This window comes from Poecilia reticulata, chromosome 10 (genome assembly GCF_904066995.2).
Source record: "Poecilia reticulata chromosome 10, P_reticulata-male-v2, whole genome shotgun sequence".
Lineage (NCBI taxonomy): Eukaryota > Metazoa > Chordata > Actinopteri > Cyprinodontiformes > Poeciliidae > Poecilia > Poecilia reticulata.
Window position 1 is genome coordinate 17,003,192 of NC_088839.1, and position 19,485 is coordinate 17,022,676.

Here is a 19,485-nt window from a genome sequence, read left to right on the forward strand (position 1 = left end):
GGACACAAACATTTATTTCACTAGTTAATTATCAGATAGTTTTCTGCATTCTGTTAGAATGTGAAAACAAACGAGTAAAAAATATAAAGTGCATGTTATTTAACGGAGATTTTGCTTGCTGATAGAATAAAATAGATGAATTAATTACACATTTTGATGGTTCTGTTAGGAAAATATTACTTGCTATGACTTGTTCTTACAGAAATTTAGAGCTGTATAACGATGGCATCATAGAGACTAACACTGCATTGACAAGGTCCTCAAGTTCCTGTTTTTTCCCTCCCTTTTTTTTTGTTTTACCTGTTTTTAAAATGATTTGTTGCTCCGTTTGCCTTGCTCCTGAGTGATTGTTAATTTGCCTCAGCAAGGGAGTCTGATGATGGCTGCACATAAATCAGTTTTCCTCGGCTCAAAAAAGGGCGGTGGCGCTGACAAGAGGAGAGAGAAAGAAAAAAAAACGTTCTTTATTTTTGCTTTAAAAATAAATTACATAATGCGGGTGTCAACTGCGGTTCTATTTACTTTCTTATTTACACGAACTGAGGCGAATATCTAAAAAAAATACAAAATAAAATTAACATTTAGCTTGTTATATGCTGTTTGAACGGAGACGCTGAGATGCAGCCAGTACCATTTGAACGAGTGGCGCTCCCTCCCTCTTTGCCCACCGACAGCATCACCGCCACATCCAGGCAGAGAGAAACATAAGGAGAGGGAGAGAGAAAGACAGAGAGGGAGAGAGAGACCAATAGCGATATGTGAGGAAAGGAGATAACCTTGCAGGAGAGATAGAGCAATTCAAAACATTAACCAGACCGACGAGGAAAACATGGACGCAGTGGAAAATCTTTGCTTCATGCATGCATCACGGAGGATACGGTGTTTACCCCGCACTGTCGGAGTTATGCACGGACTCTGTTTTTGATGAGGCGGGTGGGGACCCGCAGCAAGCTGAAAAGGCGGAAAAATTTCTCCAAACCGTCTGCAAATTCTGCCCGCCTGCGATGGCTGGGTCGGTACGATGCTGTTACAGAGTAATGGAGAGTATATTTTGCTATTTCTGTGTGTTGACGCTCACGTTAAGTGGCCTTATAAATGCACAAATCCGATACTCGATTCCAGAGGAGCTGGAGAACGGGGCATCAGTCGGTGACATTGTCCGGGATTTGGGTCTGGATCTGAAAAAAGTTTCCACTCGACGCATCAAAATCACGTCGGACAGTGGGCGGAAATATTTCACAATAAACCACAAAACCGGAAAGCTGGTGGTGAGTGACCGAATCGACCGGGAAACAGTTTGTGAATTCAGTGGCACCTGTTCACGTAACCTGGAGGTGGTGTTGGAGAACCCGCTGGAATTGCACAACGTGGAGGTGGAGATATTGGACGTGAACGACAACGAACCTCAGTTCCCTAGAGATGAGTACCAGCTTGAGGTGTCGGAGTCTGCTCTCACCGGGTCGCGGTTTCACATCGAGGGAGCTCAGGATGCAGATGAGGGGTCCAACTCCGTGAAACAGTACCGACTTATTCCAAGCGACCACCTCACTTTGGACTCCATTAAACCCTCCTCCAACAACAATCAAATTGAGTTAATTCTCAAAAGACCCTTTGACCGGGAGCAGATGCCCTCGCATCAACTTATTCTGACAGCAATAGATGGAGGCACTCCACAGCGAACTGGCTCGGCCAAGATCAATGTCCGTATCCTTGATGCCAATGACAATGTGCCTAAGTTTAACAGTTCAGTGTATAAAGTTAAAGTGCCTGAGAACTCTCCAAATGGGACACTTTTGATTAAGTTAAATGCAACAGACCCAGATGAGGGCTCAAACGGAGAAGTGTTTTATTCTTTTAGTACCTACACACCTGAACGAGTCAGACAGGTGTTTTCTATGGACACAAACACTGGGGAGATTAGGGTAAGAAATAATATAGATTATGAGGAGACTAAAACGTATGAAATGTACATACAAGCAATGGACAAAGGCCCAGCTCCCGTTGCAGCACACTGTAAAGTAGTCGTAGAAGTGTTGGATGTCAATGATAACATTCCTGAGATTGTACTGTCTTCACTTTCCAGCCCTGTGCGTGAGGACGCACGGGCAGACACAGTGGTGGCTTTGATTAGCGTCAATGATGGCGATTCTGGACAAAACAAACAGGTCTCCCTGGAGATCATGCCCAACTTGCCTTTTAAGATTAAATCCTTCAGAAACCACTACACTGTGGTCACGTCTGCTTTCCTGGACAGGGAAACCATCTCGTCATACAATGTTACAGTCAACGCTGTGGATGAGGGGACGCCACCCCTATCATCTCAAATGAGCTTCAGGGTAGATGTTGCAGATGTTAATGATAACCCACCTCGTTTTGAGCAGACATCATATACTGTCTATATTACAGAGAACAATGCTCCTGGGGCGTCTCTTTGTGTTGTTAAGGCCATGGATGCAGATGATGCAGAAAATGCACGCATAACGTATACCGTCCTTAATGACAACAACCATGGGATACCTGTGGCCAGCTACGTTAGCATCAAACCTGACACAGGTGAGGCCTATGCACTGCGAGCCTTTGACTTTGAAAAGCTTAGAGAGTTTCACTTTCAGATTAAAGCCCAAGACAACGGTGTGCCTCCCCTTAGCCGTGTGGCCACAGTATACGTTTACATTATGGATCAGAATGATCATGCTCCTAGGATTGTCTTTCCACCTGCAAATGGAACACTAATGAAAAATGCCGAAGCCGGCCTCTTAGTTAGCAAGGTGACCGCATGGGATGGTGATGCAGGACAGAATGCCTGGCTGTTTTACACCCTGAACCAGACCAACAAAGACCTCAACCTTTTTAAAGTACATGAGTACACAGGTGAGATCCGCACCACCAGGCGAGTCATGGAAGACAACTCTACTACCTTTGTTCTGACTGTCCTGGTTCGAGACCACGGTATACCGCCACTTTCCTCAACCACCACTATCCATGTGCACGTGATGGACCTTCCTCCGAAGTTTACCCCTGATCCGAAACAGATTGTTAGGCCTGACAGCCCGCTAATGTTTTCACCCGTCACTCTCTACCTCATCATAGCCCTGTGTGCCACAACCTTTGTATTTCTGGTCACTGTCTTTGTTCTTGCCATTGTGCGATGTCATGCCTACTGTAGCCAGACTGGTTCCTGCTCCCCGTGTTGTGTATCCCAGAAGAATGTGCCGGAGGGTGGCACCTCAGCAGGTGGTGGTGGTGGAGCAAGGGCTGCAGGTGGTGGCGGAGGAGCTGCAGGAGTGCAACAAAACATCAATGTGGCGCTGCGCCGTGACCTGAAAGTGGAGCCGCATTATATTGAAGTGAGAGGAAACGGGTCTTTGACCAAAACGTACTGTTATAAGACCTGCTTGACCGCCACGTCGGGAAGTGACACTTTCATGTTCTACAACACGGGAAGGCCGCACAGTGGCACCTGGGGCTCGGGCTATGTCACCAGCCACAGCGGACAGAGCCAGATATTTGTGCGCCGCCTCAGTATGCCAGATGCAACTGCCATACAGGTGTGTTGTCTGGTGTGATCTTTGTGCTGTTTTAGATGTGTTTCACTATGACTTTGCATTTATTCTGGAGTTTTTTTTTTAAATGTTAATTTCTTCTATTTAAGTTTTATTTGTTTTATTCCTTGTATTTTTCAAACTAATTCCTAGTGCCACACTGTGCCATACTGGCAGAGGGCACATAACTTCATTCCAGATATGTTAACATATAAATTAGTTCTGATTCTTGATAGCTTATATCTGAGGTCATGTATGTCTGGCAGCTTTTAGGGATTGATTGGTTGTTTTTCTGGGAAGCTGGAAACTAGACCTGTTGAAACATAGTACGTGTGAAAAAAACTCAACGTAACAGTTTGTGTTTGTGATGTATTGTGATTTCAAGGGCAATATCTTTTAACTGGTACTGTGAAGTGTGGAAAATAGAGCAGCGATGGTTGCTACCAGTTCAACCAGTTCACAGTAGCAAATTGTCTCATCCTGCCTCTCTGCTATTGAAAAGTCAAAATATTTGAGAAACTGATGAAAAAAGTAAAAATTATAGTGTGAGTTTCATTGCACTTTTCAGTATGCACATTGCATTGATGACTCAAAGCTTTCCATTGTATATATATATATATATATATATATATATATATATTTTTTTTTTTTTAAACACAGCATAATAAAACAATATTCATACCATTGATACTCACTGCATAATATAGCCATCAGTAGTGGAGGAAGACATGGAGGAGAAGAAAAAATACTGTGAAAGCAATAAAGAAAGCATAAAGGTTATTGTGCTGCTGTATGCTGACCTGTTCCTAATTAAATGCCAGTCATGTTTGCACTTGCTGTGTAATTAAATAGCAATATTTTTTGTTGGCTCTGTGAGAGGATTGGCTGCTCAGAGGCCGATGAGGCGGGGGATAAAAGGTGATTGGACACAGTGCTGATAGCGGAGGTGTGAGCTCTGTATCCATGGAAGGAACTTTCACTCAGACAGGCAAGAATTGGAGAGATGGCAAGAAAAAGGCTTGCAAAAACCAGAGTTTTTCATCCCACAATTCATAGAAGACAGTGCAAGGATAGGAATACTCAAAGGCCCATGTGAATCTATTTAAATATTTAGATTTATTTAATTTTCCCTCAGATCTTTTTTTTTTTTTTTTTGTAGTGATTCCAGTTCGGACTCGCTGTGTGAGGAGTTAATTTTCCAGTTTTCCCCTGGGTGTACAGTAAACTGCAGACATGTTTATGTTCCAGATGTTTGTGCTGTATTGTTCGTGCTATTCTGTTTACCCCCATAAACACCATACGGCCAAACAGACTAATCTCCCTTTGGCCACTTCAGTGCAACAAAAGAGCAAACAAAGCAGTTTAGTCCCGTTTTGTGGACAATCTGGTCCTGTTTTGAACTGGTTGTTTGTTGTTGCTTACTGTGATCGGAGCAAAATGCAAAAGGTTTCTTCTGACTGCGTGAATATTCAGCCTATTCTGACACTAATATCTTGGTCCCTCGTCTAAACCATTGATCCTTGCGCTGATTTCTTGAAGATCAGCGACTGTTTTCATCTAATCACGTACTGCCTTCAGTTTCTGGCATCTAGACATCCTGCACTGTCTTGTGTCTCTGTCAACCTTCTGCTCCTTTGAATTAATACAGGAGATGAAAAACAGGCCTTTCTCATTAAACCAAATATTGAATTCAGAGTGTGATGAATGTGGACTGCGGACTCATGGGGGTCAATGCGGCTGTAGCAGAAAGTGAACATCTGTCAAATTTGAAAGGAAATGAGATTGCAAATGGGTCTCCTATGAAGTGCATGGCCAAACAGGGGAAATATGGCATCCTTCCTCAGGTCAGTTTGTCTTTCTGAAGGTTAAGAAGGGAGAAAATGCAATCTCATATTGGTGATGTGGTTAGATTAACAGACTCTTTTGCTTCCCTTCAAGGACAATGTTTCACCATGATTAAGCATTTTTTTGTTAGAGTTTTCTTTTACAATTCTTGGATGTAAGGGAGTCATTTTAGAATGTTTCAAACCATTTTTCCCCCAGGCTGTCCTTTATAGAACTGTCTGATTATGATGCCAAAAATCTGTTCCCCCTCCCTTCACCTTCCTTTTTCCTATGACCTTCACTAAACTAAGATGACAGGAGAATGGTGGGCAGGAAGTAAGAGATAGTCATGGTTCTGTATAGTTTCCATGGTGACATTTACTACATTTTCTGGCGCACTTTGTGAGAGTGAAATTTAAGGTTTTGTTCAGCATAGATGTGAAAGCTAATAGCAGAGTAAATGGGGTGAGGAATATGCAGCAGAATAATCAAAGAAAAGAAAGAGTAGTCTGGATAAACGATGCATTAATAAACAAATATGAATACATATTAATGTCAAATAAGTTTGCATTTCATACATTTTAATCCAGATTTCTGTGTTTGTGTATTTCTATTGGCCTAACAAAATGATTTTCAGGAAACATTTGTAGTATTGCTGTTTTAAGGGCTCTGCCATGTTGAAAGGAAGCATACTGGATAAATATATTTCATTTTTATTTTCCTGTGACCGAACACCTGGTTGGATTGAGTGCTGAAGTAAAATCTTTCAAAGTCATTTTTTTTCTTTCAATGTCACAGATGGAAGAAGGGAGGCAATGTGATAATGGGAGGAGATGTGTGCACCAGCAAGATTACAGTATTCTGCTCATTACTCATTTTTCTTTTCAAAGGCTGAAGAAAGCTGCCACTACTTGATTGTGTGTGTGTGGCGCACATTCATCAGCAGTTCTCACCATGACTTATTAATGAGATGGTATTGGCTTTTGCCTGTACTTAAGACTCAATTCCTTCCATTCTCTCTCTGCAGCCCAAGGCACCTAATTCGGACTGGAGATACTCGGCCTCCCTGAGAGCAGGTGGTGTAATGCAGAGGTAAGCATCATATTTTCTGTTTCTTTCTTCTAAGTGTTTCACATTTACCCCTTTCATTATAGACCCAGTCTAATTTCATAATTGATGTAAAAACACTGCTATTTAATTTGGACCTTGATTAAAAAAAATGCATTTTCACCTATAGTAAGTGACCACAGAGTCTCTGTTATATAACATGCAGTTAAATCATCTTGAAAATAATCTTCAAAAATTGTTTTACTAATATCATATCCAGATTATGAAAAGTTCATTTTCAGTACTATAGATGAGTTGTTTCATCCTACAGCAAAAAAACCAACAAAAAAACAAAAAAAACCACAAATGATAATTTTATGGTGACAAATCTCTTTTTATAAATAATCTCAGGAATTTGTTCATAAGCAAAAGTGTGAAAACAGAGTCTTGACCTGACTTAAACATCCTACTAAAACCAAGTATTTAATTTAAAATAATAAGACCACTGCCAATTTTTGGCAGGGTGTTGTGGTTTGTTTCTGATGGCATAAATGTGCAAATCATTTAATATGTGTTTTATTTTCTTACATCTTGATAATTTCTGAACACTGAACCTGAATCTTTCACTTAAAAAAGAATGTAAAATGGCATGCCAGTTCCAATTTTTGCACCTAAAAGGCAAAATAATTAAATGTCTTCAAAACAGTGTAGCCAGATCTACCTAAATGTCTCATGTGGTTGCAGGCAAAGCATGTTTATTTACTGTGTGATGTGAATCCATTTTTTTATTTCTTTAAATATCTGTATTGTAACTCTTGTTCCGCTATGGTGACTACTTTACGAGAAAATGTGGGGCTTTGCTTTTGCCATTTAGAATATAAAAGAGCTACATTTAAATATTTATGAAGATTTCTGTTTCTGAAAAACAGGCAATATTAGTAAAAAAAATATCTAAAATGATCTCGTTTTCTGTAAGAACTAATCATAGATTCATTTATTTATTTAAAATTACATAAGCTTAAATGTATTCCTTAAACATCACATATAAATTCACTTTGAAACGTCAGACTATATGTTTCCTTACACAGACGGAGGAGTGACAGGAGGGAAGAGCAAACAGAGAGATGATCAGTGATGCATGAAGGACATGTTGGGTGGAAATATCACCTATAACTCTGGAAACCAAATGAAGGGTCATTCTGACATCATGGCACCATAATTACAAACAATGTTAATATCAAAACTCAATAGTTAAATCAATCATTTTAAATATATTCATTTATTTATGGATATCTTAAAGATACCCTAGATAATAAACTTCTTTCTCACTCTGATGTAATAAGTGAAGCACATGCAAGTATTTAAAATGCATTGTAGCAGTTGGGTGCAAACAAATTTGTAGTGTTTATCATGTGCTTAAAGCACATACATGTAAAACATTTACTCAGTGTGGTGCAGTCTGAAAATCTGACCAGAAACTTTCTCACATTTAGTTATGTTATCACCACAAACATCAATGTATTTTTGTAATCAACCAAGTACAGTGAATATTTGTGAAGGGGGAGAAAGTTATCCTTGTTTTTAATTTTACTTTGGAAACACATAAATCTGAAAAACATGGTGTGCAAATATTCAGCCCCTTTTGCTTTGAGATCTATCTATCTATCTATCTATCTATCTATCTATCTATCTATCTATCTATCTATCTATCTATCTATCTATCTATCTATCTATCTATCTATCTATCTATCTATCTATCTATCTATCTATCTATCTATCTATCTATCTATCTGTCTGTCTGTCTGTCTGTCTGTCTGTCTGTCTGTCTGTCTGTCTGTCTGTCTGTCTGTCTGTCTGTCTGTCTGTCTGTCTGTCTGTCTGTCTGTCTGTCTGTCTGTCTGATATATTTTGCTGCACCTAATGTAATCAGGAGTTTGTTATAAAAGTGCAGCCTTCATCATTGGAAAATTACTATGCACCATATACATTTTACATTAATAACCCAGCAATGTATATCTAGACATTTTTTTTTATTATAGTGATCAGGTGAAATAGCAGGAAACAATAGTATCTAAAACTCTTATTATCTGAGCCAAACCTTATGATTATTGTCAAGATAAAGGTAGCTTCAGTTTGCAGCAACCCTCTTTTTTATGACTGCCTCAGTGCGTGTTCAGTAGAAGGAGGGTGCAGAATTACTCAGACTGGGTGTAAAAATGACCATCTGCACCCATAATCCCCAGAGTTAAAGAAAAAGTGTCATCAAGACTTTACAATTTCATCAGCACGTATTATTTATTTATTTAGTTACTGAGAAAGCTTTGTATTTGCAAAGTTTTGTTTGCATAATTCAGTCTTACATTTGGCATAGCTGTCTATTTATTGATGCCCTTTAATTTTGAGAAGCATAAAGCATAGTTTATGTATTGCAATACCTCTTAAGTTTTAACATGTCAATGTGCCGTTTGTCTTTTAGTTCAGTCCACATGGAAGAGTCTGCAGTCATGCAGGGAGCTCAGGGAGTCCTGGTACAGAACTGGCCCACTGCATCGAGTGCTGCTGGTAAGAATCTGTGAAACTATTTTCACCTTAGAGTGTAAGTCACTGAAGAACTGTTTAGTGAACTGTTTAAAAGAATACAACACCTACTCTAGTCTTTCATGTTGACAGCACTGATTAATTTAAATATTTTTTTAGTTTGATGAGTCCAAAAACCTCATATCAACGGTCTAAGATAATTATTTATTCATAACTGCAGATTATCCAATAACTCAGTAAACTAAACATAATAATTAAATAACTATGATACTGCATTTGAGATTCCCTCGACTTGCCCTTGCCTTGCCTCACTCCTGCAGGACATGTACTGTCCTTTCTCCTCATTGCTGTACCTGCTTTCTGTTGCAGGATTAGTGACAAAACATAGAAAGAAAAATACCTGAGAACAGTTGATGGGATTGTCAGCAAAATGTTTGTATAATAAGTGAGCCACAGAGGACAAACACTTCAGCAGAATAATAACATAATTAAATTCCATCTCCATTTAATGTTAGCCTCTTCTCTTCCTCAAGTTCTACACACACCCACATACAGGAAATCAAAGATTTAGAGACTCAAGAAGTCATTTCAATTTTTGAAAAGTTTTTTTTTTTCTCCAATTAGTTTATATAAAATTTGCATTGGCAGGACTGATTATTGCACAGACAGAACCTAAAGCATCTGCTCTCCATCTTAACGATTGGTTGTTTCCAGAAAAAATTTATACATTTTTAGAATTTGCTCTCAAAAACAAAAAATATTTTCATTTACGTTCAGATAAAGATATAATATTTTTATTTGGCTAGAAAGGGGCTTACTACAGACAAAATAGTATTTTTAAAATACTGCTAGGAACAATTTTGGAACCACATCATGAATAATTCCCTGTAACTAACAAAAGAGAGGGTCAACTAGAAAAGAAAATATTTGTCAAGAGAGAAATGTTTCATACATGAACGTTTTAACTTGGCCCATCCAAAAGAAAAAAAAAGGATCATTACCACACCCTATCCGTACCCACAAAGTCTACTGGGATTATTGATCGATCTCAACAGGTTTTTAGTACTTATAGCTGTACTTAAAACAAACAAATAGTCAGTGTTTGGGAAGAATGCTTTTCCGACTTTCCAGTGGAGTTTAACAGATATGCTTCCTCAAGGTTAAGATGTTCTGAAGCTGTTCAGAGAACACACAGACTTAAATAATAATAAAAAGGATTAGTGTTTGAGAAAAAATGAAAACAATGCAAATGACAAAAAAAGAAAATCTGAAATTTGTACAGTTATACTGGATCAGGATGCCAACATTAGGTTTTGATTGGGAGATTATTGGACATAATTGAGAAGCTGGCCCAACATGATCTCCATTTTAGATAGGAGGCTGTGAACTATGTACGCAGACATGTCGCCCAAGCTAGCGATCGTCTCCTCCCATCCACACTTGCGTACAAACAGCCTCCTCTGCTGTGCCATCGATTTCTTGCCTTACCCGAGAACTTACAGCTTGCAGGCACTTCAAAAACGTGAGGCACAAAATGGAGAGCAAAAACACAGACGAGGAAGAAAGAGGGAGAGGACACAACAGACAGCAGTGACGTCCTTAGGGCAGATCAGTGGCTATGAGATCAGCTTGCACGGACTTAAGGTGGTCTCATCTGGCTGTCGCAGTTAGAGACGACATCCTGCGCACGCAGTAACCCCGTTTTAACCCAAGGGCTGCCTGCCCCCTCTTTATCTCATTGTTGGCAGTGCTATGAATAGAAATAACTGAAGGTTACATTACCTTTAATATCAAATTTTAGGATGCTACCAACAAGGCTCTAGGGTTCGTAGTGATAGTAATAAGAAATACAAAATTCTAACTCTGCTCTTCTGATGATCAAAAGAACGACTTATCTACTGAAGTTCATATCGGTTCTATTTCATCATATCTGGAAAGTGGATGTGTTGAGTTAGTCTGAACCTCCACAGTTACACTGCTATTTATAGCTAAATCCCACTGTTTACCAGGTAGTCTCTTCTCTTTAAGGTTTTTATTTCTTTGAAGCCGTTGTTTCAGGATGGGTGCAGTACTGGCAGGGTGGCGTCTCTTCACCGTGAGACTTAGGCAGCCGACAACGCCCATGTTTTTCACTCTTCTGATTTTGAATCTGCACTCAGTGCCTTGTGTTTCATGTGCATGTCCCTATATTTGACCGCCTGCGAGTCCAAGTGTTTTGTCTGCCTGCTTTGTGCTGCTCCTGTTGTGACAGATGGTGCACAGAGCCCACGCCCAGATTAACACAGCCACATTAGGGAAACCAGGGCTGGGCTTGTGTTCAAGTTGCCCTTCCTATCTGCTCATCACTCTTTGTGTGTCATCACCTTGTCTGTCCCTCCAATTCACAAATCTGCTGCTGAAACAAACTGACGTGTGGGTTTTTGTGTCGAACTGAAATAAAAATAGAAAAACTTCCATTGCGAGATTGGAAGAGACAAGGAAGAGTGGGGTGGGGGGTTAAACGGATGACTTGCAAGGCAAATGATTTAAAATAAAGAACACTTTAAGCAATATTGAATAAGTAATGGAGGGTTTGAGAAGGAGTGACAGTGACTAAATCACACTGATTGACTGAGACACAGGCGGCAATAAAGAGGGGAAGCTGAATGAGGCTGCTGTTGCTAGGGGAGTGTGGTTAGACCAGACAGTGGTGAGAGGGAGTGAGAGAAAGCTTTGAGCATTATTCTCCATCAGCATAAGCACTGTCACCATGGCTCCTACCGATGTCCTACTGCTTCACATGAAGACATTGTTTCCGAGGCAACCATTCATGGCCCCTGATATTGACAGGAGTGGGAGGAAATAGTGGTGGGTGTGCATAAGATGGGGTGCAAACATATGGCACGGTGCAAAAGAAGATCTCAAAGACGGGGATACGTGAGGCATGATAAACGAGCACAACACAAAAGACGAGACCGAATGAGCAAATGGACGAGAAAGAGTAGAGAGATAAACAAGCTAGAGTGGTCTTTAAAAATAAATTTGCCACTTTAATTTGAGGTGAAAGTTGTTGAAAGAGGAAGAGGAGTTAGTAGAAGTAGAGTGACCTATTTTAACTGGGGTGGTGGTGGTGTACTGCAGATATGGATGCAGGTTCACTGTTTCCCGTATCGTCCTGGAGCATTACACACACATACACACACACAACCAGCGACACATTCACCATAACCACTGGTGCAGAGACAGGAGGTTTTCATTGGTGTTGACGGCAGAAACTGTCCAAATGACGAGCAGAAACTGAGACAAAAATCATGCTGCATTGTGTACTTTGAGAGGCTTGAACTATCTGAGCCATTAAATTTATGGACTATCCATTTTTGCAGTATTTTTTTACATTTAAACTCATCATGGATACTTTGTGAATATAAAGGAGGAGTACATTTTAATTTAATTGTGGATACTTCTGGGCTGCAGTATTCTGTCAGCCGTTGTCGATATAACGTGGAAACCTTTTGGCTCATTCAGAAAGGTGAGGCAGGAGGCAGAGAAGAAAAACAATCTGGGATATTTCACTACTTTTGAATTCTTTCAGCCCATCTGCTTCCTATTTTTAGCTGTGTTGTGTTCTGTTTGCTCTGCTAGCTTTGTTCCGTTCTCTGCTGCCATCGCCTTTAAATTTCTTGCCAGTTCTCACCTCCTTCATGTCACTAAGGTATAAATCCTTTTTTTCACGCTATGTTTTTGTCGCTGCAACAATGTTGAGATGTACACAGACACACACACTTTCAAACCTGCATGGAGATGCACAATTTCAGAGCAGTATCTATACTTTTAAAGTTTGCATCAACCATCTGCTATATGGGCTATCTGGGCAATATAATGTCATTACGATGAAACTAACAAGAAACCTAACCCGGAACACACCTAATATTCTACACACACGTTTAGCCTTAGCACCAGACACTATCATGAAGATTTTTTGCCACCAGCCACATCTTTTTTAAAAAAAAGTTTTTATGTTCAGATTTGATAATATGTGTTAATTCACACAGACACTGTGCCATAAAGTAAAATGCAACAACATGTAATCGAGATGATAGCAACACCATATTTTTGTTCTTTGAATATACTCATGCACTGCACAGCAGGTTATAATATACCCTCTAAAAATAGGTGTGGTCTCTCTGCAGGATTGATATGTGAAGAATCGCATCCCAGAGATCTTATTTTTTTCCCTCTTCTCTGCTATGCTTTAGTTTTGTGTTAGGCATCACCATTTTTATCTGCATCTATGCTCCTCATGGCCCCTCTTCCTCTTCTCCCTCCTCCTCCTTAGGACGTTATGTAACACTGCGCTGCACTCCTTTGTGCAACTGTCCAACTGGCTGATGGTAGGGCAAGACAAGCGGATGAATAAAGTAGATGTGGCAAAATGGAGCTTGGGTGATTTGAGTGGCTGTGAAAACCCACTGGAGGCACAAAGAGAATAAAGGGACATTGACACAAGAAAAAGCTGGACTGATGACTTCAGAAGTAAAATCTTAAGAGGGTGAACATGCAGAAAACATCACAGGCTGTAATGCAGTGGGGCTTTACAGCTCTTTAGGCAGCAGGGGTTAAAATGTTCAGACAGCATATGTACAGAGAGAAGTAACCCTTACAACTATGAAATGCGTTACTGTCAGTGTCTCTAATGTACTTGATGGTTGTGGCTGACGGGCAAGCAGTTTAATACAAGATCATATTAACGTTATCACTAACGCTGATATATATAATTAAGAGTCGCATCAATTACTCAGAGGGACGGGTGTTGGTTTACAATGTTTTTTCACGCCAGATTAGATAAAAGGTCAGGGAAAATAAGAGGTAGCAGGAAAGGGAGGGGTTCCGCACAAGTTCTCACAGTCCAAGAAAAAGGAAGGTGCTTTGCTTTGGAACATTGCTGGACGAGGGGATTTTATTACCATCGGGAAAGCTAGAAATAAATTTAATAAACCTAAAAGGAAGGCAATCTTTTATGCTTGTTGATAAAATTATGCACATAAACAACAATACATAGCACTATATTCAGAATGTCATCAGATTTTTTCTTATTTATTTAAATGAGAATTAAACAATGCAGTGTTACTCTGGTCTGCCTCCATCTGTCTGCTTCCATCGTGACTCATCACTCTCTGGGGTGTAATTAAGTTTATTAGTGCGAGGTTGCACACAGGCACCACTGTCTCATCAAGTTTTCACTTTGAGTTGGACAGGTATTATTTTAGAACCAACAAAATGGACGCTTTAGAGAAACAACTCACCAGTATTTTATTATTAGGTCCTCTCATTTATTCCTTTTGGGCTTGATCTGTTTGGTCTTTGCTTTTATTTATTTATTTATTTTTCAATTTGAGAATATGCCTAGTGAGGGAGTTAAATTGGAACTTGTCTCAGTATATAAAAGTTAAGAATCTGGTTTTTCTGTTCTGTTCTGTGTTTGATCAAATCAATGCACAAAGTGTATCTCCAGTTCTTAAAACAAAATGCATATTTTAAATGTTTGTTTCACTTGTATAGCAAATCTTTGTATTATGTTCTGTGGGTAAGGATAAAGGAAAAATAAAATTCAGTTGCTTGTGTACTCTGAGCAGTGCAGGAGGCCGGTTGTCTTTTACCAGACATGATTTTTTTTTTCAGCTTGGCTGGATCTGTCCTCAGTTAATCTCCCCTTTGGTAACAGCTCAGGAAAGGAATCAGAGAAGCAAAGAGTGTATGTGAGGAAACGGTGGCAAGTAGGTCATTGCTTTGCGGAGTAAAGCAAAATGGCTGCATGTTGTTTCCTAACACTCTATGCTGAAGCACACTGAGTTTTGGTTATGATATTTTCACTCTAAATACTGATAAGACTCTTATATGACTAAAAATTATACAGTACCTCTTTGTTCACTTTAGTCTTTTCAGTTTTTGTTTTTATACGTCCATGTTTAGGTTTTGTGAGGGTTTTTTAGGTATTTACTTGAAGAGATAAGACATATTATTCCTGTGACCCATCAGCTAAGTATATAAATAAACATGATGGATTCACCAGAAGTATAATGCAGTTTTTTTTTTTTTTTTGAAAAAATAATTTAACAAGATAAATTATAGGCAAAATTTGTTTGCTAAGAAGAATAACCAAGACAGAAATACGGAGAGTTAAAGTATTTCTTTGAGTCTTTCATTTACCAACAAGGAGAAATTTGATGAACTGCACAAACCCAGAACATCATCACAATTCTAACAAATAGTTTAAAAGATTCTGTTTGTTATTCATGTCTGCATCTGTGACACGTTGAGCACAGGGTGTCTTGCTTGTTTTTTTTTTTTTGCAATGCAAAAGATGGACTGATGGAATGACACAAACTGAAAATTCTTGAACTTTTATGAGATCCAACAGAACAACGTAAACCAAAACTGGTTTGTGAACGGATAAAGCAGGCTAACATTAAGCTTCTTAAATGTCCCTGACCGTAGGCATGCTGAAAGTCTACAGTATTTAACAGTCCTAAATGTTTTTTTCTTTCCCATTGTGTGTGATTTTCTTGCTAAGGGATATAAAAATAAATCAAACTTGAACATCCACTCAACTTTTGTTTATTTTTAGTTCATCCTGACAAAAAACAATTCAAACTATTAAAAGCTTAAAGGTAATGTAATTCAGTTGATTGGAATAGCAGCTTTTGACTCTTGTGAATCTGTCATCCATTCATTTAATCTTCTCCCTCCTCAAACAGTAGACTGTGAAAATCAGTGATTTTTAATTAGAGTTGTATTGACTTTAATTTTATGAATGTGTCATGCCTTTTCCTCCTTTGACTTTCATTTCACTCATAGCATATGATTAAATGATGACCTTACATTGCATATGTGGCAAAGCAGCAAGATTTAACTTGTGTTCAGCACAAGGAAGAAATAAAAAATGTAGTGACATGAGAAGCTGGTTACTTATTTAAAATAGCACGAGGCTGTGCTGAATTTGTAAAGCAACATAAATAGAGGGACTTGCAATCAAACATCTCATTCAGTCATAAAAGTTGGAAGAATTTACGTATGTCAAGTCTTTGATTTTGTTAGAGATTCGAAACTAATCTTTAATCTCTCTGTGTTTCTCTTTTAGATGGTGAAGGAGGAGAGGTTTCCCCACCTATGGGCGCCGGCGTAGACAGCAACAGCTGGCACTTTCGCTACGGCCCTGGTGGTCCCGGAGCGCCCCCACAGCACCTGAAGCCCGGAGAGGTTCCTCCAGAAGCATTCATCATTCCTGGCTCCCCAGCCATAATTTCCATCAGACAGAACCAGGGAGGAGAGGACGACAAGAGCGACTTCATCACCTTTGGGAAAAAGGAGGAGGCCAAGAAAAAGAAGAAGAAGAAGAAGGAAAAGGAGAAGAAAGACAAGAAGGATAAAGGCAAGGATGACGGCGACGAGTAAAACGGAGAGCAGAAAATGCATAAAATGGCTAAGAAGAAAAGGGTGCTGTTAAAACAGAGGTACCAACCAAAGTTCACTGGGTGAAAAGAGAATATTTTTTACCATTATTCATTATTGCTGATAAAGTTTCAAAGCTTTTTTTCTGTTATGATTCTGGCCTTACCAAGATAAAGTTTATCTTCAGTTAAATACTGATGTAAATTACTTGTCTTGCCTTTATACAATTAATGATTAAAAAAATAAAGAAAATGATTGTTTCTTCCTCTCCATGCCCCAATGTGCCTATGCACCCCGAGTCTGCTTTTATTATCTTTTTTGGAAAATGGAAGTACAATTCTTGTGCTTGTGTTGTTCTTCTTTTCTCCTTTAACCCACTGGGCACGTTGGCACCTCTGTCTTATCCCCCCCCAACGACAATGTGTAAAGAATTCTCTAATCGAAGAGACCAGTACATTGAACAAAAACAACATAAAGCTGTGCCAGCCAAGGAAAAAAAAAAAGAGGAAAATGTGAAAAGATTGACACAGATGCATGCAGTCTGGAGCTGGACACTCTACTTGTAAATAGCACAAACAAGAGTCACTGAAACTAAAGGCTAAACTGGCACTGCTGCAGATTCACTGGTAACTACCAACAGTGTTCCCTTAAATCTCAATGAAACCACACGCGCGCGCACACTAACACATCCAAATGTGCAAACGGCAACTTATTACCCATGAGACAATTGACACAGGAAGCACCTGAGGCCTGGGAAGAACGAGTGAGAGAAAAATATGAGAGAACAGACTGGCTGAAAACTGGACACTGCAAGTTCTTTGCCCTGCTCGCTCACGTCTGAGAGTGCAGACGTACATCAACTCTCTCAGGATGGAAGAAGAACCATTTGCAACAGCTCTATCTTTGCTTGGAGAGCACACAAAGAGCTTTATCTTCTGCAAGAGTCCCAACTGAGGAGGACAGAGACCACTGGAAGATGTGGAGAGAAAATGGGGAGATGTCTCACATTTTCCCGAGCATCAACAGAGGGTTGAGTGCAGCTGAGGTGGCTTTTTATGGTGGACTCTGAAGATACCTTACAGAGTATTTGGAGAAATTTTGATATCACTTTTTCTCCTCCTTTTTGCAGCAACAGCTAAATGCTTTCTGCTTTGAATGTTTGGTAGCAACCAATCCTTACCTGACACCTTGAGTTTACAGATGATCACCTGCTTGTATTTGTTCCCAGCTGCCACAAAAAAACCAAATTTTACTGAAAATCGCTTTCTTTTTTCATTTTGCTCATTGCCCATCATGTCGACTGCTTCTCATGTAAAATGTGTGAAATGTCTTTTTTTTTTTTGTTCTTTAAAGAGATTCAATAATACCCGTGTTTGTTTTTCTTCATAGCTTTAACTGCTTTATGCTTTATGCGCCCACCTCACTGTTGTCCTCAGTCACCCACTCGACCCCTTGCTCTGACGGCCTGCTCTGAACATTGTGGTGTGCTGAGAACAGCATGGAGTAATGCGGACGAGGCCCAGGGAGAACCAAACAGGGCTTTGCACCCTGAACCCGTGTCAGGTGCTTCTGAAGTGCAAAATGGTTCAGTGCTTTTTAACTTGTGTATACTACGGTATGTGGTTCATTTCCTGTTTGTAGATAATCACACGAGGAGGTATGGTGGGATAGGGCCGATTACAGCGACTGTAAAGAAATGTGGTAAAATAAGAAGCGATTAAGGGAAATAAAAAATCACCAACTTGATTGTTTAGGAACATTAAGTCACATACTAGCTTCTATGTACGCTGTAAATGTACCGTAGACTTCTCATAGATTGAACAGTAGCTATTGAAACTTGAAAAATATTGGGCACACAGGGATTTGTTCCTTGAGCTTTATCCCACCAACCTTCTCGCTGACAGTTTTTGAAAAAGGGGCACTGATGTGCCTCATGACCTGCTTCTGTTGGTTACCCTCCCGTTGCCTGTAACTTGTTGCCACGTCCCAAAAGTTTTTGCGGCTCAGTATGACGTCACTCCATTAAGTGGCTGCTGCATGTACTGCTCTACGGAAACAAACACTATATAGAGAAATATATATATAGATAGATAGATTGCTCTGATTTTATTCTTTTGTATTATTATTATTTTTTTTTCTTTTTCTTCATTAATCGCACAGGAAATATCTGTATGTACTGCTGTCGCTCCCAAGCATCCATGTACCACAATGTTCACACTCTACAGATGTTTTACGGCATCCACTAACCTTCTTTAGGTATTTGTAAATGATATAGTGTGATACCTTTCAACTTGCAAGTTCATTTTCTCTCTTTTTCCCCAACAGTGGTTTTGCGTTTCAAGACAAGCAAAGCAAAGCAAAAGAAAAAAAAAAAAAAAAGCTTAAAAAAGCAAAAAAAAATATAAAAAATCACTCTGTCTCTGACTTTGACATGACGATTTAACTCTGTATTATTGTAACTGAAATATGTATGATTCTATGAAGAGCTATCACTTCCCTTTCACTCCCATTATAAAAAAATGGAAGAAAAAAACCCTGTGAAGAAAAAAAGACTATATGTTAGTATATTCTTGTGTTTAGTGAGTGTTCATGCTGTCATTCTCTCCCAATGTATGGTGGTGAACTATGGTGGCAGTGTGCTGTCCTGAATGGACCAGCAGAGATATGTTGTGAAATCTTTTTTTGTACACCTTCTCATCAACTGTAACAGTGAAAAGTAGTGAATTTCATTTATTTCATTTATTTTTTCAGACTTTTTATTTTACCTAAATGGATACAGTGGTAATGTGTTTGGTTTAAAAATCACAAATAAAATTTTCTTTCTTAAGCGTACATTCGGATTCGTTGCTTTGGGGACGTTTATGTATAATAATGTTTTGTCCTGCTGTGTGTGTGTCTTATAGTTTTGTGGTTTCTCCAAGTGTAGTTTATAGGAATATCATTCTGAAAAACATAATGAAATATTAGACAGTCTTTTAGAAGGAATGCTTTTGTTTTTCTATTTAGGTCTAATGGAGGAAAGAAATGGTTGAGTTGAACAGAGAAAGAGTTCATATTATTTTTGACGAGCGAGGCTGACAAACTGTCAAAACTGTCTTCGGGCTGC

The 19,485-nt window shown here is 39.2% G+C and overlaps 1 protein-coding gene across 36 annotated transcripts in view; it reads left to right on the top strand.

Moving 5' to 3' along the window:
• Nucleotides 1-19,211, top strand: part of LOC103471329 (protocadherin alpha-C2-like) — a 195,427-nt gene extending 176,216 nt beyond the window's left edge. For 35 of the 36 annotated variants that reach the window (XM_081611432.1, XM_081611427.1, XM_081611433.1 and 32 more), the window contains exons 2-4: nt 6,394-6,458; nt 8,890-8,975; nt 16,069-19,211. In XM_081611432.1, coding sequence (XP_081467558.1) covers nt 6,394-6,458; nt 8,890-8,975; nt 16,069-16,382 — 465 coding nt within the window. In that variant the 3' untranslated portion in view covers nt 16,383-19,211. Of the gene's footprint in view, nt 1-488; nt 3,549-6,393; nt 6,459-8,889; nt 8,976-16,068 lie in introns of those variants that run through there. The other variant, XM_008420247.3, reaches the window with a different exon arrangement.
• The last annotated feature ends 274 nt before the right edge of the window (nt 19,212-19,485 follow it).